Raw genomic sequence first — 27,343 nt, 5'->3', positions numbered from 1 at the left:
TTTTGGTAATTCCTGGTGTAGAAATATTACTCATATTTCTTAGGTTTATTCCCAGGTTTTTAAATTTTTTGATGCTCTTATGATATCTTTTATTTATAATTTTAGTTAATACTTTTTTATTGGTATGGTGGTGATGGTGGTGGTTTAGTTGCTAAGTCGTGTCCAACTCTTGCGACCCCATTGACTGTAACCCACCAGACTCCTCTGTCCATGCTAGGCAAGAATACTGGAGTGGGTTGCTGTTTCCTTCTCCAGGGAATCTTTCCCATGTAGAATCAAACCCAGGTCTCCTGCACTGCAGGCAGATTCTTTACCAACTGAGCTACGAGGGAATCCCCTCGTTATTGGTATGAAGTGAAGTGAAGTGAAGTTGCTCAGTCGTGTCCGACTCTTTGTGACCCCGGGGACTGTAGCCAGCCAGGCTCCTCTGTCCATGGGATTCTCCAGGCAAGAATACTAGAGTGGGTTGCCATTTCCTTCTCCAGGGGATCTTCCCGACCCAGGGGTCCAACTCAGGTCTCCCGCATTGCAGGCAGACGCTTTAACCTCTGAGCCACCAGGGAAGCCCATTGGTATAGAAAGGTACAATAGATTAAAAAAAAAAATTGACCTTGTTTCTAGATGACCTACTGAACTCACTTATTAATTCAATGAATCAAACTTTATTTATTTATTTTTTGACTGGCTACGTGGTAGTTCCCCGACCAGGCCCTCAGGCTTGAAAGCAAGGAGTCCTAACCACTGGACTTCAAGGAAATTCTCCACTTATTAATTCAACTAATCAAGCTTTATTGAACTGTTAAGAGAGGGCCTCAAGTACAGTGTTGGATAGAAGGGCTGATAGCAAACATCTTTCTTTTTTAATTGGAGGATAATTGCCTGAAAGGGTTTGTTGATTTCTGCCTTACAACAACGTGAATCAGCCATGAGTATACACATGTCCCCTCCCTCTTGAACCTCCCTCCCAGCCCGCCCCCATCCCACCCCTCTAGGTTGTCACCGTGTGCAGAGTTGCGCTCCCTGGTTGTACAGAAACTTCCCACTGGCCGTCTATTTTGTATATGGTACTGTATATGTTTTAGCACTACTCTCTCAATTTGTCCCACCCTCTTCCTCCACTGCTGTGTTCACAAGTCTGTTCTCTATGTCTTGATACCAAACATCTTTGCATCCTTTTTTTTAAATCTAAGAGAAAGTCTTTTAATATTTACCATTGATGTGATATTAACTCTAGGATTTAGGTAGATATTCTTTGTCATATTAAGGAAATTCTATGCTCTTCTAGTTTGCAAAGATGGCTTCAGAATGGAGACCAGTTTGCAGGAAGGAGAAAGAATGGATCCAGAAAGGCCAAGTTAGCGTGAGGTCTGTATAAGAGTAGGAGCAGTGTGGTTATAAGGAAGGAATGTGAGGGAGGGATGCTCTGGGTTCTCTTCCTCCTCAATGGCTCTTACATGGTAACTGCTCATCTCATAAAAATTTCAAAAGAGAAAAGAGCACTACAAGTTGTCAGAGTTCTCTTTCTCTGGGCATCCCAAATGGTGCTCTTTATTACTAGATGTTTTGTGATAAAGATGTGGTCCAATTCATTTAGAAAAATCTGAATACTCTATCACTCTTTTTGGAAAGTCATGATGAAGGTCAGCATATTAAAGGCTCTGAGAATCCTACAAAGGGAGGATTTAATTTAATTATTTAATTTAATATAGCACCCATCCTTCTGTCTTTGAGGCCCATTACATGAGACTCAAAAGGAATTTTAGAGATCCTCTGTTTACCCATTATGGAGTTGAATGATACTCACCTATAACAAAATCTTTATATGTCAATCTGTTGGTTGTCTTAAGGTTATAACTGTATCTTTCTCTTTCCCTGTTATGTTCAAAACCATTGAGAAATAGACCCATGTGGCAAATTGGGATCAACATATCATCTTTATTGCTGGCAAAGGTAGATTGGAGGAAGCTGAATGGAGTGGAGTCCAGATTGGCCTTCATATACTTCACTGTGAATCAGAGGGTCTCCCCCACCCAGTTGCATGCAGGGATAAGGATCTCTGCCTCAGTGACTCATTTCCACCCGTAGTAGGAGCAGAAAGCAGAATACAAATGTTCTGTGTGAAAGCTGACTCAAAGAAGGGGAGACCACATGGGAACAGAAACCTTTAACGTTACCTGAGAGAAACATGCCAACCAGTGGATGCCCTATTGTTATCATTGTGACAAAAGATACTCAGGGAATTGATGTGGAAAGGAAATTTGGGGGAGTAAAGAAAAGATGGAAGTCTCAAAAGGGTGGAAGACTGATTTATGCTGGGACATAGGGAGAAACAGATGCTTGTTCTAAATAAGTCTATTTGGGACTTAGCGATTGATCCTTTTATCTTTAGAAGAACAGAGATCAGGGCTCTGATTAGCCAGCATATAAAGAAGCTGAAATAAGAAAAAGTAACATTTTCTTAGGGACCCAGGAAAGAGAAAGCTTGGGGCCAGGGGAGTCCAGCAGCCCTAAGTATACTGAGTCAATGACATGACCTGCAATATTTGTTTCTCTGTTTTCCTTGCTCTCCAACCGACCTGGCCATACACTGATCTTAGCTAGAGAGGAGGAGGAACAGAAGAGGATGGAGGCCAGTGGCCATGGGTAAAAAGTCTCCTCCAGCCCTTGGAAGATGACCTCAGTAGTGGGCACTCTTGGGGTGCTGCAGGGTGGGTAAGAGGCATGAGAGGAAAAAGTCTCCATTTTCCTGGAACAGACCTACAACAGCACCTCCTACCACTTTGCCCTTGAGTTTTTGGCAAGGGTTTCTGAAGGACTGTCAGAGACTGGCTTAACCCAGGATGGTTCTACCCAATGTGACTCCAGATTACTCCCGAGTCACCCTTGGCTCAGAGAAACCACAGGAGGGAGGATTCATTAGCATCCTTGGAGGGGCATTTCCTAGACTCTGGCAGGTGAAACAGCAAGGTTTTCAGTGACAATCTGCTGAGCTGGTGATATCTGAATTTCACTGTGATGGCTGATGGGGCTGGAATATACAAAATGAGGGCCTACCAGAGAAACATCTGTTTACCTCAACGAGGGGGGAGATTCCATATTGCAGTAGGCAAAAATGGAGTGTTTCCCACCAGATTGGGAATCAGTTCTCCATCTACTGGGGCTTCCCAGGTGGCGCTAGTGGTAAAGAACCTGCCTTTCAATGCAGGAGACATGAGACACGGAGTTCGATCCATGGGTCAGGAAGATCCCCTGAAAGAGGGCATGGCAACCCAATCCAGTATTCTTGCCTGGAGAATCCCATGGACAAAGGAGCCTGGTGGGCTATAGTCCATGGGGTTGCAAAGAGTTTGACACAACTGAAGCAACTTAGCAGGCACCAACACACTGCGTCTACTCATGTCATTGCCTGACACATCAGACCCAATAGAGGACTGATCCTTCTCTCTTAAACTGAAGGACTCAGTTCCATCAAGACTGAGCTGATCCCATGCAGAATTAGAGAAGACAACCGATTCTATGGGCTAACTGTTGGGATGAAGGTTAAAGAGGAGTTGAGGTTGGATGATAAAATTCACATAGCCTACCCAAATAAACTCACTAAGTACTCTGAATTTCTTAAATGTTATTGTTCCTGCTGGTTAAAAAATTATCTTTGATCTTCCTTAAAAAATATAAACCTTGTCTTTGCAAACACAGCTCACCAGAACTGATAATTTAGCCATAGGAGTTTGAAACCCTGCTGCACTTCAGAATCAGCTGGGGAACTTAAAAGACTACTGTGCCTTGGCCCCACTCTGACCAATGAAGTCAGACTCTCTGGGATGGGATCTGACCATAGTGTGTGAAAGAGTTTAGAAGGCTCTTCAACAAGAACCCGATGTACAACCAAAGTTGATCATCATTGCTCTGAACAAATAGGATATGATTAGGAGAATAGTAATGGGCAGATCATATAGAAAGGGGAAGAAAAGTTTCAGAGTCTCAACAAGGCAGGATGTCATGTGGATTTATATTTTCACAATCTCCTGCAAAACCCACATTATAGCTATTTCTGTGTTTGCTGGTTTGCTTTTTGCCAGTCTTAGAAGTAGGATGAGTATACAGAGAGCATATACCCAAGAAGGTATTTCCAACAGGGAGCTAGAAACTTACTCAAGGCTCTATGGATAACCTCAAAATGGTGATGAAGCTTGGTTTGGTTTTGTTTTTTAAGATAGACCTGATTACCTGCAAACCATTCTTTTGACAAAGGAATTTTATTAAACATTAGTATATTAAATGTAATATATTTTTCAAATATATATTTTAAAACATTTTTAAGAGTTATATAAAGAAACTCACAAATCAAAAAAATTATTTTTCTACACTGGATGTTATGATTGTGCTTGGAGGGTGAGGTGCAGAGGTGACCTGAGTCCTCATAGATGGGAAGGAGAGTGGGAGGGGCCTGAACAGGTCGCACCCACTGATGCAATTAACTTAGTGTTTGTCCTCTTGGCCTGAGCTGCTTCTCCTCTGCACTGAAGGTAGAAAAGAGGATTCTAGAAGAGGAATCTGGTGGCACAAGTGGAAAACCACATAGAGACCGTGGTTGTGAGCCGTTTCCTAATCCCGGCTCCCCTGAGCTGTGTAAAGTAGTTATCTGTAGAACTTTTAACAGTGCAGCATGAAGGTTCAAGGAGGTCACACACACAGCACCCCCGTGAGAAAAGCTGAGTGAACTTTATCGCCGCTTCCTGCAGAAGAGGAGCCTGGAGCTCAGAGAAGTCCCATGGCCGGCCCCAGAGACATAGTCAGAAAGGGACAGAGATGAGACCCGAGCTCCAGTTGCCCGGCTCCTCTCTCTGTGTGCTGGGCTGGCTGCCTCCCCGCCTGCGTGAGCCCTGGGTCCATGTGGAGCAACACCACCTTGAACAGATGAGCAGAAGCATGTAAACACATACACTGTTTAATGCTCTCATTGTTTGGACGCAGATATCGGAGTCATGGTAGCTTTCACCCTGAGGAGACCAGGTGGGTACGGACATTTCTGTGTGTCTCTTGACTTATCTTTGGGTGGCCCTGGGAGGAGATTCAGTAGACCCTAAGCCAGAGACTTGCATCCTTTTTTGGGAGTGTATGTGGTGGGGTTCCTGTGCTGGAAACCTTGGCACACTGGAGGAGGGTGGGTGATGGCAGCAGCCTTGAAGACTTACCAGGCAATTCTTCCTGAGTTACTGGCTGATCCCAATACATTGACTGGAAACCACTGGCATCCTCTTCTTTTAAATTTAATTTTATCTGTGTTATAAATATATCTCTTAAATTGAAGTACACTTGCTTTACAATGTTGTGTTAGTTTCTGCTCTACTACAACATGTGTCAATTATATGTATACATATACCCCCTTCCTCTTGAGCCTCCTTCCCTGAATCCCACCCCTCGAGGCCCCTGGCAACCTCCTGTTTGTAAAAGTGGGTAATAATAGCATCTGTCTCATGCATGGTATATTTCGGGGATCCTAAGAGCTAATGTGTATAGTCTGGTATTTCATGGAACATGGTGAATGTCAAAGTATGTTTAAAAAAAATTTAAACTCAGGGGAATACTGTAGCATATTTTCTTATCATCAAGAAAATAATAATAATCTATAGCACATTTAGGGCTTCCCTGATAGCTCAGTTGGTAAAGAATCAGCCTGCAATGAAGGAGACCCTGGTTCAATTCCTGGGTTGGGAAGATCCACTGGAGAAGGAATAAGCTACACACTTCCTTATTCTTGGGCTTCCCTTGTGGCTAAGCTGGTAAACAGTCCACCTGCAATGTGGGAGACCTGGGTTCAATCCCTGGGTTGCGAAGATCCCCTGGAGAAGGGAAAGGCTACCCACTCCAGTATTCTGGCCTGGAGAATACCATGGACTGTATAGTCCATGGGGTCGCAGAGAGCCGTCACGACTGAGTGACTTTCACTCCACTTCATAGCACATTTCGCATTGTCTAAGCTTTGTGTCCTTTTTAAACATCACCCGGTGGTTAGATAAGAAATATTGTGTTACATGTGAATGAAACAACCTCATCTGAGCTAAGCATCCAGTCCGAGATTCTGGCGCTAACAGGTGGGTTCACGCTGGGCCCTGAGCTGGGTTCTGTCTCCAGTTTACCCTCTGCTGCCTGATCTGCCAGCGACTCAGCATTTCTGGGTTGGCTGTGTCCTCTCTCTACTCTGGATGTCGTGGGGCTGAGGAGGAGAAATCAACTTTCACACTGGACATCATGCTGGGAGTCTCCTTGAGGACTGACTCAGGGTTCCAGGCAAACAACCTTGTGTGTTTGTGAAACAAATATTAACCCCTTTGCAGAGAGTGGAGTGGGTTGTCAATCTTTGGACATTACTAGAAGGGTTCTGGCTTCCTCTGCAGGGGGTCTGAGCTGTGATCTTCTCAAAACTGATTCTTCCCCCAAATCAATTAAAAATCTCTGAAGGTGGTTCTGGATGCTGGCATATTTGAAACCTCCTAGGTGTGTCTAATAGACAGCAGAGTTAAGAGCTCTTGGTTTTAAGAGGTAGGGGTGCCTGTCTCAGGCAGATTCTTTACCACTGAGCCACCAGGAAAGCCCTAAATTGGATATTACAATTAAATGAGTTGCATGGATTTTTCAGTTTTCTGATGCATCTAAAAGGTGTTCCGGGAATTCTCTGGTGGCCCAGTGGTTAGGGCTCATGACTCACTGCCAAGGGTCTGCGTTCAATCCCTGGTCAAGGAAATAAAATCCAGCAAGCTGCGTGTTGCAGCCAAAAAAACAAAGTGGGGGGTTGGGGGGTGTTTGTACTATACTGTAGTGTGCAAAAGCATTATGTCTTAAAGAATGTATGTACCTTAATTAAAAAATATTTTATTGCTAAAAATAATAGTTTATTGCTGAAAAAAAATGCTGAGCGTTCAGTGAGTGGTAATCTTTTTTTCTGGTGGAGAGCCTCGTCTCGATGTTGATGGCTGCTGACCACTCTGTCAGGTTGGCGGTTGCTCAAGGTTGGGGAGACTGTGGCAGTTTCTTTAAAATAAGACAACAGTGAAGTTTGCCAGGTGGATTGCCTCTTCTAAGAGGTGGGACACCTCTCCTTCCTCCCGTGCCCACGACAGCAGCCTAAGGCATGCCCCGATGCCTCAGTCCCCAGCTGCCCCGTGGGAGAGCTCAGAATGCTGAGGCCCTCCGTGATGAACACTTCTGCTCCCTAAAGGTGTATTCAGTCTCCCTCTGGTAGGTACTCTTATTTATTGGTAACAACTTCCTGTTACCGAATGGAAATAGCTCAGTCTTCTCAAGTCATCTGAGAGCTCGCTGGCCAGGTTCCCAGGAACATCGCTTCTGCCTCCGTGAAATGATCACAGGCAGTGAGCCTTTGGGGACGACAGTAGCAATTCAGGGTTTGGAAGGCGCTGGCTGTGGTACCTTTGCTGGGTAACTCTCCTGTGAAAACAGGAAAGGAAAAACCATTACTGGAAATTTTCTTCAAGACTTTCAGGAAAGAGGGATTTCCCTGGTGTAGCTAAGATTCCTGGGAGATGTAAAAGGGTGTTCTTATCACAGCTGATGGCAAATAAAAGTGGGAAAAATACCACCTAAAAAAGGGTATGTTTTAATACTCTCCATACCCTGGACACTGTCCTAGGTATTTTGCTTACTTACCCCTTTTTATTCTTCGAACAATCCTGTGAAGAATGTACCTTGTTATTTATCTCCATTGTACCCTGGAGGAAACTGGCTCCAAGAATTGCTGTGACTTGTCCAATCCACCCATGTCTGGGTGGTTTTGGAGCCTATTATTTTCATTTTACTGTATTTCAGGGTCTCAAAGGATCACCGCCCCCGCCCCTAGGCCCCTTAGGCCAGTCCCCCTCCCCCACTGACGTTTGATGTTTGTCCTCTCTACAGCATCCTTTATTAGTGGTTCTCAGGTATCTGCTTGCACACGTCCAGGAACAGGGAACTCACTCCCACTCAGTGCAGTTCATCCACTGTTCAGACAGCACCAACAAGGAAGGCTCCTTAATTCCTCTTCTGGATCAAGGCAGGATGTAAAAAGAATAAATAAGCAAATAAGTGAGTGGAGGGGACATCTGTCTCCTAGTTACTTCTTCTCATTGGTCCCAACTTTATCCTTTCCAATAACGAGAATAACTAACATTTATTGAGCAACTAGTTTGTTCCAGGTACTGGGCTAAATGCTTTAGGTTTGTTACCTCATTTACACACGAGGACCCAGGAGTATAGAGAGGTTAAGTGACCTGTTCAAGGAGGCAGAGATGGGCTCGGAACCCAGGGAGTCTGGGTGTGGAGGCCCTAAACTTGGCCACTGCAGTTCACCCCCTCATGAGCCCTAAATATGCCAGTGAAAGGGAAAGCTTCCTTGGTTCCTCCATTGTCCTTGTGTTGCCCCAGGACTGGAGGATGCTCCCTGAAAGGGTCTGAGCTTTGCTGCTCTCTCCTCCCTTCTGTCTTTGTTCCTCTTCTTCCCTCCTCTATGGGCCACCCCATCAGCCTGCCAGACGCAAGGCCAGGACTTTTTCTGACTTGCCACCCTTCCACGTAGCTCCAGGGAGGCATTCTTTCAGGAGGCCAGCAGAGGATCAGGATGCTCCTGGCATCAGCTGGAGATAGCAGACTGGGCCCTTTCCTGGGTTAAGAAAGTGAAAGTGTTAGTCACTGAGTCATGTCTGACTCTTTGTGACCCCCATGGACTCTAGCCCATCAGACTCCTCTATCCACGGAATTCTTAGGCAGGAATACTTGAGCGGGCAGCCATTCACTTCTCCAGGGGAATCTTCCTGACCCAGGGATTGAACCCAAGTCTCCCTCATTGCAGGCAGATTCTTTACTGGCTGAGCCACCAGGGAAGCCCTGAGTTGAGAAGGAGGCCCCCAAATGGATTCCTGCTCTTGGCTAGTAATAATAATAATGATAGTGGCTGACATTCTGGGCATACACCATGTGTCAGCTGAGCTGAGCACATGTGGTGTGACCTCAGTAAATCCCAGGGCTGCTTGCCCGTGGAAATGGTCAGAGAGCTTGGCTGTGGAGAGGGTGTTTTAGTCTGCTCAGGGGAATCAGCAGCCTCAGGCTTCTCAGTGGTTACAGTCTGGGCTCTGAAATCAGGCAGACGTGGCTCCAGGGCTAGCATTTAGGGGCTGTGTGACCATGGAAACATTACTTACTTTCTCTGAGCCTTGGTTGTTCATCTGTAAGATAGGAAGGAAAGGGTTGCTGTGATGATTTAATGATATCATTTGTTTTGAGTGCCTGGCATAGGTAAGTAAAGAGAAATGGAGGTGAAAACAGCGAGTGCTATCTTTTAACTGTGGTTCTAGGTGGATCTCCTGATTTCTGTTCAGGTGGGATTTTCATGGTTTCTGCAAAAGTAGACCTATCTGGAGAGTGTGTTGGGTCATCCTGACACTTGTGGGTTTTATTTTTTTTTTGGTTGTGCTGCACAGCTTGTTGGATCTTAGTTTCCCAACCGGGGATCGAACCTGGGCCCCAGTAGTGACAGTGCTGAGTCTTAACCACTGAACCACTGGGAATTCCTTGGACACTTGTCTTTTGCTGCCCTTCCAGGGTGGATGAGGAGGTTGGTCAGCTTCCAGAAAAACTCAGAGTGTGTGTGTGTGTGTGTTTATTTTCTCTTAACATGTCTGAATGAGCCAAAGTTGCTATTGCTGTATTTTTTAGTTTTTCTTCCTTTTTTTCCCCCCCAGAAAAGGAATGTTTGGGCTAAAACTGAAGAAAAAGAAGAATAAAGCAGAGAAGGGGTTAATCCTAGCCAACAAAGGTGCCCAAGGTGAGGCTTTTGGGGGTTGGGGAGGGACCACTACCCTGGGGCCTGCAGGTCTCCAGAGTTGACCCCTACTTGGCTGAGAAGGGGGTTCACTCTCCGGGGGAGTGAGGTGGGAACTGTGTCTGGGTCTTTGAACCCTGCCAACCCCAAGTGTGCACCCACGGCGATCCCCATCGGTGCTGGGTCATCTGGTAGCTGAGCCAAACGGGTGGGTGGACACCTGCTGGGCCATGAAAGGGCCCCCAGGGAGGTGGTGACAGAAGAATTCAGGCTCCCGGCTCTGTTCTGATTTGCTCTGTGCCCCAGGATAAATCACTCAGCACCTCCAAGTCCCAGCTTCTCCCTTTGGTAAGTGTTTGGAGTATGGGCTCAGCTGACCATGGGGATTATGGGGAGAAGCAAGTGAGATGATGAAAATCAGCGGGAGGGCAGCAGCTGCTCTGCGGAAGGCTTTCCATCCATGGGCTCATTTAACCCCTCCATCATCCTGCCAGAAAGTGCGGTTATCCCAGTTTCACAAATGAGGTCGCCGAGATGCAGTGAGAGGACGTGAAGTGTGGAAAAGACCAGCTGCCGGATTGCAGGGCTAAGTGGAAAAACCAAAATGCAAAGCCATTGTCAAGAACTTATTAAGAATAGCTGGATGGTGATTGCAGAGCACTAAGCCAAGGAGTTATTACAGGGCTAATTACAGGGCTCAGCAGGCTGCACAGACCCATGAAGCCGGCCTTGAGGGTGGGGGGCACAGAGCCAGGAAGCAACGGCATTGGGATGCAAATCCAGACTCTCCGATATTCTACACTTAGAATGGGCTACTTCTTTCTCCAAAAGCAGAAAACCCCAAGTTACAAGGTGACCCTTGGCGGTGGAGGCCAGGCCCTGAATCAGGGAGACAGTCAAATGTATTGAATCAAAGAGGATCAACTGCTTCCAGTGGACAGGTCTGGGGTGATGCCTGGAGACTTCTGCTGGGTGGCCCTGACAACAGCCAGTTGAAAGCCAGCTTTCTGGACTGTTTCTAAACCAAAATGGTGCAGTGGGTCTGCTTTATTTTCGCTCTCCTTGTCTCCTTGGAGGGATCCACTATTTACCCTTCACTGCTGTCTCCTGCAGGTGCCCTGTAGCCTTATCTCTCCTCTCCCCCACCCCAACTCCACTCTTCACTCTCATGTAAAACCCAATCTTACAAAAAAAAAAAAAAAAAATATGGGGACTTATCATACTGAAGTGCTAATAATAATAATGATTAAATCATCCTTGGATGGGACAGGAGAGGCATCACATTTTAAGTGGAGACAAGGTTTAAAGCTTAAGAGAAGTATTTGCCTATTGGGTGGAATAGAAGGTATCAGGGAGTGGGTAGAAAAGACTCTAGGGTCCTTCCTGATGTCCTTGAAATTACAACCCTGAGTAGGATCCTGCATATTTTGCCCCCATATTATAAGAGGTTCAGAGAGGGTAAGTGCTTGCTCAAGGTCACACAACCAATAGATGGAGAAACTGGCTTCTGAGGCTGGGGTAGTCTTATACCAGAGCCCAAGCTTTCCTACCCCATGGGTCAGCCTCCAGTGAGGAGCCCTTACTGCTTGTGCAGCAGGGAAAGAATAAGCTGGTAGAGATTTAGGGCATTTCAGACCAGAGGCATTTCAGAGGACCCAGCTCCCATGGCTCATTCTAATTAGAGTCTTCAGCCCACAAAGAAAACAGGGCAAAGAGGAATCAGACCTCTCCTGGAAAGTAAATAGTGTCCATCCTGCTGGCCAGGGCCTGACCCTGCAGACTGACAAAACAAAGTCTATGGACCTGAGTACAAGTTGGCCTTTCCTTCTTGGCATGACTGGGGAGGTTAGGACTTCTCTGGTGAAATGTTTAGAGATTCTCAAAGTCTGTGGCTCTTACATCTGTGTATTTTGAGACCTAATGGCTATGCCTTAATTTTGTAAAATTCCAGGTACCTTGACCCATCCATCATTAGGGCTTCCCAGGCGGCTCAGTGGTAAAGAACATGTCTGCCAATGCAGGAGACAAAAGAGATGTGGGTCCGATCCCCGAGTCAGAAGATCCCCTGGAGGAGGAAATGGCTACTCTCTCCAGTATTCTTGCCTGGGAAATCCCATGGACAGAGGAGCCTTGCAGGCTGCAATCCATGGGGTCTCAAAGAGCTGGGACACAACTGAGCTTGTAACATGAGCACGTACCCATTAATTAGTTACCCAATGAGTAGTTGTTGGGTACCTTCCACGATCATCATTCATTCAACAAATATCAATGGCATGTCTCCTAAGTGTCGGGTGCTGCACCAGATTCTGGCTATATAGTGGTGACACTGGATAGTTTAGAGGGAGCTCTTGCACTTGTCCCAGATCTATTCTCCACCCTTGTTCATCTGTTCTCAGCTCTAGGAGGCTGACCCCATTGGATACATGACCCAGCTCACTTCCCCAGTGGGACGCCCCAGCGTGAGGTCTGGGGGAGGGAGGAGAGGGAGGTCAGGATGTGTCCCCCAACTGGAGGATGGTCATCCCTCCTTCTAGGGAAGCCCGTGGGACCTGACCTCCTCTCTTCTCAGGTTCTAGTAACTATTCTGTCTCCTCATCTGGAAGGTCTCCAAGTGGTATCAGCTTGGTCGCCTTGGGCTCCAGATATCTCTACAATCCTTTGTAGTTTTTCTACACCCACACCTTTTTAGAAAGTCTTCAGAACATTCTGTCCTGGTTGGGCCATCTGTTATCCATGGGGGCCCTGATGAGGAAACTGCGTTACAAGTGGAGAAAAGTGCTAAAAAGAAAACGGACCATGTGCTTAAGTGGAGCCCACTGGGGGATTTCTTTTAGCGTGGTTTGAGAGGGGCTCCCTGGGGGGAAATATTTAAGTTACAACATTGAGGATGAGTGGGAGCCCATCAGGGCAGGGAGAGCAACTCAGGCAGGCAGCCTGAGAAGAAAAACTCCAAGCAGGAGGCGACTTGTTAGAAGGGAAGGGAGTAAGTAACTAGAAAGCAATGAGGGCTGGCCCAGAGGGGCAGGTGGGCCAGGAGGAGACGGCAGTCAGGTAGGTAGGGAATTAGAGTCCTGTGCAGACTTCAGACATATTCTAAGTGCAGTTTTTCAAAAGAGGGGTTTTCAAAAGAGAAACATAATTTTTTTTTTTTTAAAGAAGGTTACAGTGGATGCTGCTTGGTTACTTGATTGGAGAGGACACAGTATTTCAGTGAATGAGTGAATGAGTGAGTGAATGAATGAATGAAGGAGTGAATGAATGGATGAGTGAGTGAGTGAGTGAATGAATGAGGGAGTGAATGAATGGATGAGTGAGTGAATGAATGAGGGAGTGAATGAATGGGTGAATGAGTGAATGAATGAGTGAGTGAATGTATGTTGGCTATGGATGAAGCTTCAGCTGACTGCCTTCCCACCTCCAGGTCGGTCTCACCCTCCTGCATATAAACCCCCACAGGGAGGGGCCCATGTCTTGCTAATTCCTCCATCTTGCACATCTAACATAGCCCAGATTCTGGCATGTATAAGGTTCCTAAGAATGTTCATTGGAAACCTGACTCTGTCACAGTTGCTCCTCATTCCTGAGGCCCTTGTGGTCAAGACGGGGAGCAAGGCTAAAGTTGATCTTCACACTTCAAGTTGTGCAGTTGGGTGCGGGCATTCCTCTGGGGTTTCTGCAGGCTGGGCTTGCCTTTTGTTTTCCGAGGGACAGAGGAGTCAGAGCAGGCAGCGCGGGCTCAGTCAGCCTTTCTATGATTCTGGACACCTATGAGGTCTGGGTCCATGAGCTCCTGTGGCTCCAGGGGCTGCGTTATTCTGTCTTCTGACTCGGTTCTGTTTTGTTGGTTTGCTAATTCAACTCAGAGAATCAAAATATATCAAAGCTGGAAGGGGTTTAGAAGCTTACCAGTTTCCCATAGAGCCCGGGGTTCTAAGAAATGGCTTCAGGGGTGGCTGAAGAGGGTGATGGTGAGGCTGGGAGAAGGACCCTGCCCTGCATTCCACCCCATGGTGCATAGAACAGCTTGGTGCCAAGAGACTTGTGTTATATATTGAGGTTTAGTATAAAATTACATTTATGGAAAGGGTCCGGGGTCTGATCTCTTTGGGGAACATTATTCAAGCTTTGACACCTTGCTACTCCAAACTAGCCCACAGACAGCAGGAATGGCCTCACCAGGGACCTTGCTTTTAGACACGCAGAGTCTTGGGCCCTACCCTGGACCTACTGAATCAAAATCTGCATTTTAACAGCTTCGTAGGTGATTCTTATGCACATGACATTTTGCTAATGAGACGCAGAGGGAATAAATTAGTTGTCTAAAGTCTAAATGTGGCAAGGTTGTGACTTGAAAGCGCATCTTTAAATTCATAAGCCATAACTCCACAACACCAGACATACAAATCTACCCTTTTTTTGGAAACAGAAGATGTATAACATGTCTGGCCTTTCTGCCAATAAAATGTTAAGATCCAAGAGGTCAAGGACTGTCTTCTGGTCTCCTTGTGTGTCTGTGGTGACTGGCATAGTGCTGGACGCAGGGTCGAGGCTCAGATCGCCACGGTGTGTCACATTTAACAGGCTTTTCCCTTTGTTTGCGTCTCTAGACGGTCAAGCAGAAGCAGAAGCACCACAGGAGGGACCTTCTCACCAGGAAGGCCTGGGAGGAGATTTGATTTCTGACAATACTTCCATCACTCCTGTCCCCTCATCTCCTCCAAAGAGAAGGTACAGTGTTGACACAGGCAATCAGCCTACTCCTACTGAGCACCTCTCTTGTGCCAGGTACCCTGCATGCTCCGGGTGAATAACACCAGTCCCTGTCTCCAAGGAGCTGAAGGTCTGAGGCAGGAAGACAGAGTGCTGTGTCCCCTCCACTTTCTCTATGGCAGTGCTGGCCAGGGCCCCGGCTCTACCAGCTCCTAGTTTTAAATCTTCATGTCCCTCATTGTTCAGGAGTGATAACAGCAACAGGAGACAATCAGGAGCTGTCCCTCACCTGTTCTTTAAGTCACCGAGATGCTAGATGTCTTAGCTTTGTGTTTGTCCCAAATGAGAAAGTGTTTCTTTTACTACCTAACAAAAACTCAGAACAAACTGACCTTCTGCACGCAATCTGCTCTATCAGTTAGCTAGCGGTGTGTAACAAATAACCCCAAGGCTTAATATTAGAATTCATTATTGCTCATGAGTCTATGGGTTAGTTGGTTAGTTTTTACTGGTTCCATATTGTCACAAGGACGTCACTCATGTTTCTTTCATCATTTGGCAGCTCTGTTGATTTTAGTTTGAGGGTTGGTCCATTGTGGGCTGGCTTAGAATTACTTTACCTGGGGTTATGGGGCTTTTCTCACTATAGTATTACATCCTCTAGCAAGCTAGGCTTTTTTTACCTTTTTTTTGGCCACACAGCTTGTGGGATATTAATTCCGTGACCAGGGCCTGAACCCACAAGCCGCTACAGGGAAAGTGAGGAGTCCTAACCACTGGACCGCCAGGGAATTCCCCCCAAACTTTTTCCAGTGGGACTAATGCCAGAGTTCTGAAAGAAAGAGTGGAAGTATACACAAGATCTCTTGAACCTAGGCTTGAAATGGGCAAAAGTCATTTCCGCTGCATTCTATTGGCCAATGCAAGTCACAAGTCCAGCCCATGTCACAGCAAGAGCAGACTACAATTTCCAGAGTGAACAGTCTGGGTATGAGGAAGCCAATAATTGGGGCTAGTGCTTTGATTTGTTTGTGTCCATTTCTTATTTATGATAATTCCTCATGCCACCCTTTCCTTTTCCACTCAGTTATTACTATCAGTAGAGCAAATTAGTGCTTCCCTGGGTGGCAGGAAAATCCTGAGTTGCTATTACTGGGCTGTGACAGGATGCACAGTATATGTGTGTAAGGGTGGAGTAGGGGGGCAGAGAGAGATGGAAATCAGAAAAGGTGATAGGTCAGAGATTGACCCTTAAAAGAAGGCATGAAATTTGTATGCTCATACTCACTGTAATATCTCCTTCCCCCCTTATACTGCACCATGGCACCCCCCCTGAAACCCCAGAATCAGGATTTCAATTATTTTTAATATCCTTTAATGGATCCTTTGACATTTGTTTTACTAGGATAATAGTACTGAATTGGTGGAGAAAGACAGGTGAAAGAGAAGAAGTACTAGCCTTTTCCTTTCTCCTTGGTCAGTGAATTTTCCATCAATTAAAATTCTACCCATCCACCAGTGCTCGATTCAAACTTGACCTCTGTAGTGACATCTTTATTGCTTAGTTTGGCTCTCATGGATATTTCTGTTCTCTGAACTTCTGTCACGTTTTTTCCCTATGACACATTTTGTACTTAATAGTTCTTTCTATGTATTCTGGTCCTGTCTCTCTTGGATAGATTGCTAGCTCTGCAAGGACCAAAATGATGGCTTCTTCATGCTTGTTTTCTCCCTGAGACTAGCACAGAGTTTTCACATAGTAAATGCTTAGTACAGGTTTGCCATTTTATTAAAGAACAGATACCCTTTGATATCTATCTTTTCCTACATGCAATATTTCTTTTAATCCATAGAGCAACCCCATGCAGTAGAAATTATTTCTATTTTTAGATGAAGAAATTAAGGTTAATGTCTCAAAACTGGGGAAAACAAATATTCTAATAGAGATCAGTCTGACTCCAAAACCTTGAGATTCTTACTAGTTTATTCTCTATTAGAGTCAGTTACAATCAGCAGAAATAGAATGAAATCAGATGCAGCGTTGCTAGGAGGAAAGAGAATAAAATTCCATAGGAACTCAAGCTCTGTTTTTCCCCCACCCATTGCTGCTTCTGTGACAACAAGGATTCTTCATATCTATTATTATCCAATCTCTACATGCCCAGGTGTTGCACATCTGTTTTCAGTTACTCACAACAGTCCAGACAAATGAAGTCCCCTGAAAGTGAAATCTCACTAAGATGTTTGGTTGTTCCTCGCAATTTTCTTTCTTTTTCATTTTTATTTTTTTTACCAATGTTTTTTCCCCTAAAAGCAATTATGAAACCCAGAATTGCTGTATAGACAAGAAATGGCAAAGTGGTCATCTTTGGTCATCTCTGGTCATCTGGATAGGACCAGAGAGCAGATAAAGAAGATCCTTATTTAGACCCAGGTCTGCCACTGATTTGCTAGGGCATCTCAGGTTCTCATTCTGTAAAATAAGAAATAAATGATACTGATAATCATACTCACAATAAGAGTTGACGTTAAATCTTGCCAGATGCTAGGTTAAATATGTATGTTACATCTTTTAATTGTAGCAATCACTCCATGTATATGGATTATTATTAAGTCCATTGTTTAAGATGGGAAAACTGAGTCATAGAGAGGTTAAGTCACGTGTCCATTTACACTTATCTCCTCCAGAGAGGGAGAGAGAATATCTGATATAAATAAAAGCACTTAGAAGGACCTGGGAAAGTATTATCGTGGCTTATAGATTTAAGGTAGGTTCTTTTTTATTTTTTTAAGGGAATAATAATTACATTTTTTGAAGAAACATTGATAATTTTTTATGCAGTATAATAGTTTTACAATTTTGTGTTAGTTTCTGCTGGACAATGAGGTGAATCAGCTATGTGTATACCTATGTTCCCTCCCTCTTGGACCTCCCTCCCCCACCCTCTAGGCCATCACAGAGCCCGGAGCCGAGCACCCTGTGATGTTTAGCAGCTTCCCACTAGCTCTTGTGCAAAGGGTAGTTAGCACACATCTGTCAGCGCTGCCCTCTCAGCCTGACCCACCCTCCCTACCCCATCCCTGTGAAGGTGCAAATGAAGTCGCTCAGTCATGTCTGACTCTGTGCGACCCTATGGACTGTAGCCCACCAGGCTCCTCCATCCATGGAATTTTCCAGGCAAGAATACTGGAGTGGGTTGCCATTTCCTTCTCCAGGGGATCTTCCCAGCCCAGGGATCGAACTCAGGTCTCCTGCGTTGCAGGCAAACTCTTTACCATCTGAGCCACCAGGTAACTCTAAAGAAAGTGAAGTTGCTCAGTCAATTCGTCTGTTTTCTACATCTGCATCTCTCTTCCTGCCCTGGAAATAGGTTCATTTTTCTAGATTCCACAGGTAGATTTTTCCTTAATGAAACAAATGTGTTTAACTTTCTTTCAATAGATCAAAACTGTTGACTAAGATCCACGATGGGGAGGTCAGATCCCAAAATTACCAAGTAAGTGATGAGTCCTTCCTACCCAGCCTCCGCCAGCTCTTCCGTCTTTAAAAAAAAAAAAAGTTTTATTTATTTGTTTATTGCTGGCTGTGCTAGGTCTTCGCTGCTGTACAGGCTTCTCTCTAGTTGTGGTGAGCGGGGGCTACTCTCTAGGTGAGGCGCATGAGCCTTTCACTGTAGTGACTTCTCTGGTTGCGGAGCCTGGGCTGTGCGGTGCAAGGGCTTCAGTAGTTGTGGCTCCCAGGCTCTGGAGCACAGGCTCAGTAGCTGCAATACATGGGCTTAGTTGCTCCTCGGCAGGAATCTCCCCAGACCAGGGATCGAACCTGCGTCTCCTGCATCGGCAGGCGGATTCTTTACTGCTGAGTCACCGGGGAAGCGCTCCCCCAGCTCTTCTTGTGTGAATGAGCAGCCAGGCCCAGAGTGTGTGCATGTTGCTTTGTGTTGTAGATTGCCATAACCATCACGGAGGCCCGCCAGCTGGTGGGTGAGAACATAGATCCGGTTGTGATCGTCGAGGTCGGGGACGAGAAGAAGCAAAGCACAGTGAAGGAAGGAACTAACAGCCCATTTTACAATGAAGTAAGTCGCGGGGGTCACCAGCTTCCTCTCCACCAACATGCTCTTCACCACATGGCAGCATTCTTCAGCCAAATAGAAAATCTGCTCCTCCTGACTGCTTCCCATCCCTCATCTAAGCCCAAGGCGAACTCGCTGAGCCTCCTCATGAACAAAATTTAACGGACAATGGACAGTCGAGGCAAGGAAGTCCCCTTGATTTTAAATTCATTGTTGTTTTCAATAGACCCATTTTCTTATTACTTAAAAAATATTTATGGAGTGTAATTGACTTACGATATTATATTAGTCTTAGATGTACAACTTAGTAATACATTAGGAAATGATCACCGTGGTAAATCTGGTTACCATCTGCCACCACACAAACTTATTATAATACTCTTGACTATATTTTCTGTGCTCTAATTTACATCTCCATGACTTATTTACTTTGTAACTGGTAGGTCACAACTCTTACTCCGTTTCACTCATCCCCGAAACACCCCTCCCCTCTAGCAACCTGTATCCATGAGTCTGTTTCTGTTTAGTTACGTTAGCTGATTTGTTTTGTTTTTTAGATTCTGCATGTAAGTGAAATCATATGGTATTTGTCTTTCTCTGTCTGATTTATTTCACTCAGAACGTTACCCTCCAGGTCTGTTCATGCTGTTGCAAATGGCAGTATTTCACTGTTGTTTTTTTATGGTTGAGAAATATTCCATTGTGTATATATATATCATATCTTCTTTATCCATTCATCTGTTGATGGACAAAGTTTCTTCCATATCTTGGCTATTATAAATAGTCCTGAACATAGGGAGGCACATATCCTTTCGAATTTGTGTTTTATTCAGATAAACACTCAGAAGTAGAATTGCTAGATCCTATAGTAGTTCTGTTTTTAATTTTTTGAGGAACCTTCATACCGTTTCCCATATTGGTTGTACCAATTTCTAATAAACTCATCTTCATCCATCATAAATTCTGAGTATATATTCAATAAATGTGTTGGCTAGTAAGAAGATAAACATTCATTTGCAGAGCAGAAACACTGAGAATTTAATTACTAATTTTGACATAGTCATACTGATTTGGAAAGTAAAGCAGTGGTATTTTTCTAAGCAGCATAAAAATTGTAAATGAAAACATCAAAGAGAGACATAGATCTTCTAAGTTTATACACACTAATTTCTTGTTTCTTAAATAAAAAGATTACACAGTTTTTAAAAACTGTCAAAGTTTCAAAAAGTATAAAATGATTTATGAGAAAATGTATAAAGTATATGTTTCCCCTGATCTTTGATCTCTAAGTCCTCCTCCCTGGAGGCAGACTTTCTCCCCAGGCATTTGTGTATCTTCCCAGAAATATTCCAGGTGTGCATAAGAATGTGAACAAATATTGTAGCCAAATGGTAGTGTTCTACCCACACTGTCCTGGACCTTGGCCTTTTCACAAAATGTTGTATCCTGGAGATTAGTCTGTATCAAGACATCTAGTTCAACCTTATTTTCCCTTCTTTGCTGTAGAGTTTTCCATTGCATGGACTTATTATAATTTATTAAACCAGTCAGTCTCTCATTGATGGATATTAAAAGTTTTTTTCAGCCTTCGGATACTACTTATAATGATATTTAAATGCATAATTGGGGTGAAGAGTATATGCATTTAAAATTTGATATCACCACATTGCCCTCCAAAGAGGTAATGATTTATATTCCAACTGTGTGCCAGAGTGCTTGTTCCTCCCAGGCACTTCAACACCATGAATTGTCAAAAAGTGCAGTCAACTCTTAATTAATTTTTTAATGAGAGTGGAAATTGAAAAGGAAGTCAGGGGGAGGATGCATAATAAAATCAACAGAAAATCCCCAAATCCCATTTGAGCTGTTAACTAACTCCTTTCCTCTTTATCACTCCTGCCTTAGGGCTTTTAGCTACTAATTAAAGTGGCAGTGTCTCCTTCCTGTTCTACTCCCCACCTCCATAACATTTGAGCTGTTAACTCCTTTCCTCTTTGTCACTCCTGCCTTAGCTCCTTTTACCATGAGTTAAAGTGGCAGTGTTCTACTGTTCTTCTCTCCACTTCCATAACATCTTTGAGTGTGAATGCGATATGAAATAACATGCATGGAAGTGCTTTAAAACTGCAAAGCTCTACAGATTTGTTAAGGAGTATAAGTATTTGCTTGATGCAAACAAGTCTTGCATCTAAGTGACATTCCATTGGGATAAATGTAGTCACCGGGAAAGCGAGTGAAAACATAAAAGTTGAATTAAAATTCTTTGTTACAGATTTGGACTCTAATTTTCAAGCCTAAAGTTCATCAGATGTTGAAGAAATCAGTTAGTAGAGGCTGGGGAATCTTTCCCAGCTAGAAAAATGTGTGTGGCTTCAGAGGTCTAGGACCCTATGTCAGGCAGTTGAGTCTGAAACATGTGAAACTCAGTGGAAGGCAATAAATGGTACAACTAATTTACTAGTCCAAAGGAACCCACAGCATCTCATATACCAGAGAATGAAGAACTTCATGTAAATGAGTTTTGCACAGAAAAGATTTTCTGAACACCAAAACTCTTGAAAAGTTTGAACATATATATGCAAAATTTCCTGAAATGTTATGCATAGTTTCCTGTTCTCTTAAACAGGAGACACTGAACATAATATAACTTTAATATAGCTTTTCATTAATATTGCAGGACTGCCATTTTGAAGGTCTCTTATTGTAGGATATGATGACATCTTTGGTTTTTCTTCCATGTTTCGGTTTTTCTGCTCTGCCTTTAACAGCAAGCTGTTAGTGATCACGTCTCCCTCTCCCTCTGATGTCATGTTCATCTCTAATGTCCTTGTCTCATTCCTCCATCATGCAGCTCAAATACCAAACAATCCCTGAAATAACTTCCTAGTTCTGACTCGACCACCACCTTCAGTCCTTAAAACACAGTCTGTAACAAAGCACTACTCCAGCTTTCTACATGAGGAGCATCCTACCTCACTTTGGGAACTTGACAAAATTCCGGTGGTGAAACATCTCGCACTTGAATTCCTTTTATGATAATGTTTGGAGAACTCAACTTTGGTCCCGGGTTCGGCAATAACTAGCTATATGACTCCAGGCGTGTCTTTTAAATTTTTTCATCTTCAATCTTTATATGTAGAATATGGAGACTAGCCTATATATTTTCTTCAACTCTAAAATTCAATCACTTTCTTCAAATTAGAAATCTTCCTTCCCCATAATTTCTCTTTATTATTTTCCTGGTCAGTCTTGGGAATGTCACAAGGATGTTTGAAGCTGAAAAATCCCAAGAAAATGAAATTTTAATCGTTTACTCTAAATTAAAACCACAATGAGATATATTTTCAGTCATCATTATATATAAGCAATAAAAATGAATATGTAAGAGAACTGACAATTCAAGGGCTAGCAAGGGAATGGAGAAATGGCTATTTTCATATGCTGCCAATGGGGATGTAAAATGCTTTGGCTCCTTTGGAAAAAAATTATGCTAGCTACTAAAAATTTACATGCACATAAGCTATGATCCAATAATTCCAATTCTCATGTCCATTGTAGAGGAAAGCTTACATATATGTTGTGAAAAGATGTAATTAGTGTTTTTTTTTCTATTTGAAAAAAAATAAAAACAAATTAAACAAGTTTCAGTGGAAACAAATCAAACAAATTAAGCAAGTCAATTAATTGATGATAGAGTTATGCCATTGGGAACGTTGCAGCAATTGGTTAGAACAACGCAGAACTAGAAGTATTGAAGAACAGAGTTCTTACATGAAAGTTCTTACATGCAGAATAAACTTTATGTTTTACAGTACTTTGTTTTCGACTTCATCGGACCCCAGTTGCATCTTTTTGACAAGATCATCAAAATCTCAGTAAGTATATCATTGGTGGTGATGGTGATGGAGGTGGAAGAGATTCTAGGCTTTGGGAAGTCTTGAAGACTTCCTTGCCTATCTTCGTCACCCATTCAATCTATATCATATTATATTGTATTATACATAAGTTCTGCATTAAGATTTAGCTAATAGCGGAATCTTGCTTGGGGGTACTTGAAGAATGTGACTCTTGAAGAATAAGAAGTGACCAGGTGCCAAACATTCTTCACATGTGAATTTCAGGCATGCTGACAGGTGGTGAGAAGATATTTTGGGACCTGGGACATTGCCAGGATGTTGTCTCATTGCATCAGTCAGACAACCACCTGTTTGTGGGATCAGCTTTATTGCAGGCTCTGAGGGGACTGTCTGGAGTTCAGAGGAACAGTTGATAGCTAGGTTTTATGCAGCATCATAGATAAGGGTCATGACTCTCTGTGGAGCAAGTGGATTTTTAGCAGAGGATCAAAGCTGGTATTGCCTATCTCTGTTTCTCTAACTTGGAAGAAGGTAGAAAACTGTCCTTGAATCAAGGATCTCATAGAATTTTACGGTTAGAAGGAAGCTCAGAGGCCATGTAGTCCAACTTCCAGCCAGTACAGGAATCCCTCTCCACCACTTCCATGACACATGACATGGGGTTCTTGGGCACTACTTGACTATATCCAGTGACGGGCAGGTCACTACTTCTAGAGAGGCCCATTCCATTGCTGGAGAGTTCTGCTATAAAAATTATCCTTATAGTAAGCTGAAATCTCTCTTCCTGCAGCTTGAGAACTGCAAAGAGATCCTATACCTGCTTTTAGATGGCAGTATTTTCAAGAGTGGAAGACACCTGAGTTACTATCACCCTTCTTCCACACCCTCAGTTTTCTCTTTTCTGGGTTAAAGGTTAAACTAGTCCTCATTCTTCAGCAGTTTTGTGGTTTCTGGACCCAGGCCCAGCTCTGCCAGCTTCCTGTAGAACTTCCTTATCTTAATTGCATTTAGAATGAAAAGTGTTCTGCTGTAAACAGCCAGCAGTCTACTGACTTATCAGACAAAATACTGAGGGTGACATCCTCCTTTGTCCCGACTACTGTACATGTCCCAGACTTCTCAAGACAGTAGGGATGGGAAAGTTGTGAGCAAAGCATTGTGGGATTTTAGGAGAGAAAGGGAACATGTTCAGTTGTGAAGGATCAGGGAGGGCTGCTTAAAGGAGGCAGCATTTGCTCTAGGCATTTAAAGATGGGTAGAGCTGGGACTTCCCTGGTGGCCCAGTGGTTAAGAATCTATCTTGCAATACAGAGGACATGGGTTTGATCCCTGGTCAGGGAACTAAGATCCCATATGCTGTGGAGCTACTACGTCCAAGGGCTGCAATTACTGAGCCTGTGAGCCACAGCTATAGAACCCATGTGCTACAACAGAAGATCCCTCATAATGCAAGGAAGGTCCTTCTTGCTGCAGTTAAGACCCCATGACAAAGCCAAAAAAAAAAAAAAAAGATTGGGTAGAGTTTCTAAATGCAGAGATAGATTTGAATATTGGGCTACTCTAGAGTTCATTTTGGCTACAAACAAAGAAAAAACAAACACCTTTTAGGTGGTGAGATTTGATGAGTGTCCCTCAAAGGACAATTAGCTAAAATCCTGCTAGAGGGTGAGGTACAGCTGTGATTCTTTGGCCACCCTTACAGCCAACCCTGAGATTCGATAACCAAATGTCAGCGTGCTCCAGATAAGAGTGAAGGCCAGACAAGGTTCAAGCCCTAGAATCCTCTTTGATGGGTTTGTCGTGAGCCCTTTTCACAGAGTTAGCCTCAAACAGAAACCTAATGTTGCCAGACTCACTGCTCCATCTCTCCCAGGTCTTTCACCACAAGCTGATAGGAAGTGTACTGATCGGCTCCTTCAAAGTGGACCTGGGGACCGTGTACAACCAACCTGGTGAGAAAGTATTGCCTCCCAGTCTCTCTTACTCTTCTCTTCTTCTGACACCCAGAAGTCAATTCATTTTTCCCTTTATCCATTTATCCATTCATTCAATATATTGAGCATCAGTTATGCAAAGTGGCATAACTGTATAACTCTTAGATCTCTTCTTCAAAGTTTTCAGTCTAATGATAAAGCTGTCTTATATGTCCGTATGCTGTGTGCTTAGTCGTTCAGTCGTGTCCAACTCTTTGTGACCCCACAGACTGTAGCCTGCCAGGCTCCTCTGTCCATGGAGATTCTCCAGGCAAGAATACTGGAGTGGGTTGCCATGCCCTCCTCCAGGGGATCTTCCCAACCCAGGGATACTTCTGAGCAGTTTTTAAAAATATTTTCCCAAAGTCTGTCCAATTTACTGCTGTGAGACACAAGAAGGAAAGGTGGAAGTTAAGAATGTGGACTCTGGGGCCAGATTTGCCTGGCTTCAAATTCTACTCTGCTTTTTCTTAGCTGTGCAATCTTGGGTTAATAACTTGACTTCTCTGTGCTACAATTTCCTTATTTGTAAAAATTGGGATACGATAGCATCTCCTTCATAGAGTTGTTGAAGGATTAAGTAAATGTATATGTAAATGAATATAAACATAAGCATATATGCATAAGCACTTCATAGGATCTAGCACAAAATAATGACTATGATAAGTAATACATGGATTTGCTGTAATTATTACTATTATCCCTGATTTTTCAGAGGTGCTAGGCAGGTTGTCCAAGGTCAAGAGTTAATAAGTAACAGAACCAACAGCAAACATAAATCTTCTAATCAAAGTTTCCTTCTCTTCAACAGTGATTCCAATGCACATGACCCCAAGGGGCCAGGCAGTGGGCATCACTGAATGCAGTGGATTGGGTTTAATGCAGTGGGAATTGAGGGAGGCTGGGGGAAATGGAGGCAGGGGGACGTAATTCCTATGGAAGGAATAGCATCTACTCAGCTCCTTTCCTACCTGCCACCGTGTGGCAATGTGGACTATTGCCAGATCTAACAGGTTTTTGTTTTTTGTTTTTTTTTTTAAAGATAAGTTTACAGTCTAGATTTTGCTCACTGTGTAGGCCAGGCAAAAAGATCCATGAGTGGCACTTGTGGCCTGTGAAATTATGTGTGGTTTCTTCTTTTTTGGCTACACCGTGCAGCATGTGGGATCTTAGTTTCCCAACCAGTGGTCCCTGCAGTGGAAGCACAGTCTTAACCACTGGACCCCCGGGGAAGTCCCTCAGACAGGGCTTCTACACTGCATTCATGTCCTTCTCTCCTCAAAGCTAGACTCTAGTCCAGGCATTTTCCACTCAGTCGAGGGCTTCCCAAATCCCTGTGGCAGGTTGGGGGAAAAGATGGAGAAGTGGGTGGGGAGAGAGGAGAGGAGGGGCTGCATGGGACCTGGAAATAACTGTGATGAGCGAGCCCCTCCTGGGGAGCAGAGGGTGGGGAGGTTTGTTTCTAAATGCAGAGATAGATTAGTGGAAGAGAAGTGGGTGGAGCATCTGGGTGCACCTGGGCAGGTTATCTGAGCTGTTCGGATGTCTTGCAGGTCATCAGTTCTGTGACAAGTGGGCCCTGCTCACGGATCCTGGTGACATCAGGACTGGCACGAAGGGGTACCTGAAGTGTGACATCAGCGTGACTGGAAAAGGAGATGTCTTAAAGCCCAACCCCAAAACCTCTGATGCCGAGGAGCAAATAGAAAAGTGAGACAGGTCCATGGAGGACCATGCAAGAGAAATGACATGTCCCCATTTCCGTGTCTTTTCCCTCTCCCTTTCCTTCAGGAAAGGTTCCTTGAAGGAACCCCCTTTAGGGGTTCCTGAGAACTGCCAAGTTAAAAGGGCCTGTCCACCTGAGATTCTGCTCTGTCAGGGGCACCATGAGGTATCTTACCAAAGGCATCACTGTCCTTTGGGAGGTCAGCTTCTAGAACAAGAGCAGCCTGTCTTCCTATACCAACCCATAATAGATAAGCTATTCCAAGCTTATCCTATTGATCTGAATTGGGCTGATTTTTCTTTGAAGGGAGAATAATTTCAGGCCCTGACTTATGAAATGGGAAGATTTAATGTACCTCTTTTAAGTGTTTATTCTGTAATTCTGGGACCTGAACCAGTTTACTGCTTTCATTCTATTCATACCCTGCGCTGTCATTCACACCAGGAAGAAAACTCATTTTAGTGATGCATCCTGATCTTTTCTCCTGTATCAGGATGCTCCTTTCTGCCTCCAAATTGCCTCTACCTTTTCTTTCTATTCTTTCAAGTGAAACAGCTGTTTTATGTTTCTTTTTTGTCCCCCGCAAGGAACCTCTTGATCCCTCAAGGGTTTCCGTCAGAGAGGCCCTGGGCCAGGTTCTACGTGAGACTCTACAAAGCCGAAGGGTTGCCCAAGGTGAACTCCAGCATCATGGCGAATGTCACCAAAGCATTTGTGGGTGACAGTAAGGACCTCGTGGATCCCTTTGTGGAGGTCTCCTTCGCTGGGCAGACGGTGAGTGTCCGTTGTCCCAATCCTGGCAGACCTGGGGCCAGAATTCTGCTCTTTACCCCGGGACACTGCTGGGTAAAGGATTTTACATTAAAATCAAAATCAAGACATGCCTGGAGAGAGAAAGCATGTTGCCAGAAGGCCTTGCACTGGCAGGAAAGTAGGGGAGAGTCACCTACTTCCTCTCACTTTCACCTTCCTGGAAGTTTCATGGAGGAAAACTGGGCGGGCTGGGAGGGGGGAGCCACCATTCAGGACCCAGGAAGGCAGGCCTCCTTCCTCACCTCTGGCTACTTCTCTGAGCTATTGGCTAGTCCCCACTTCCCAGAGAATTACCACCTCCCTTTCAATCTGCTCCACAATCTACCCAGCTTTTCCTTATCATATGTAAGCCTGGACATCCTTGTGTCTGGCTG

General features: G+C 44.2%; 1 protein-coding gene across 3 annotated transcripts in view; it reads left to right on the top strand.

Annotated features, from left to right (window-relative positions):
- Nucleotides 1-27,343, top strand: part of FER1L6 (fer-1 like family member 6) — a 162,214-nt gene that overhangs the window by 28,408 nt on the left and 106,463 nt on the right. For 2 of the 3 annotated variants that reach the window (XM_043880377.1, XM_043880375.1), the window contains exons 2-10: nucleotides 4,975-5,013; nucleotides 9,735-9,817; nucleotides 14,422-14,542; nucleotides 17,967-18,021; nucleotides 18,472-18,603; nucleotides 22,413-22,475; nucleotides 24,331-24,409; nucleotides 25,984-26,140; nucleotides 26,744-26,930. In XM_043880377.1, the coding sequence (XP_043736312.1) occupies nucleotides 4,975-5,013; nucleotides 9,735-9,817; nucleotides 14,422-14,542; nucleotides 17,967-18,021; nucleotides 18,472-18,603; nucleotides 22,413-22,475; nucleotides 24,331-24,409; nucleotides 25,984-26,140; nucleotides 26,744-26,930 (916 nt within the window). Of the gene's footprint in view, nucleotides 1-4,974; nucleotides 5,014-9,137; nucleotides 9,289-9,734; nucleotides 9,818-14,421; nucleotides 14,543-17,966; nucleotides 18,022-18,471; nucleotides 18,604-22,412; nucleotides 22,476-24,330; nucleotides 24,410-25,983; nucleotides 26,141-26,743; nucleotides 26,931-27,343 lie in introns of those variants that run through there. The other variant, XM_043880376.1, reaches the window with a different exon arrangement.

This window comes from Cervus elaphus, chromosome 21 (assembly GCF_910594005.1).
Source record: "Cervus elaphus chromosome 21, mCerEla1.1, whole genome shotgun sequence".
Lineage (NCBI taxonomy): Eukaryota > Metazoa > Chordata > Mammalia > Artiodactyla > Cervidae > Cervus > Cervus elaphus.
This window is presented reverse-complemented; position numbering and strand designations above follow the sequence as displayed.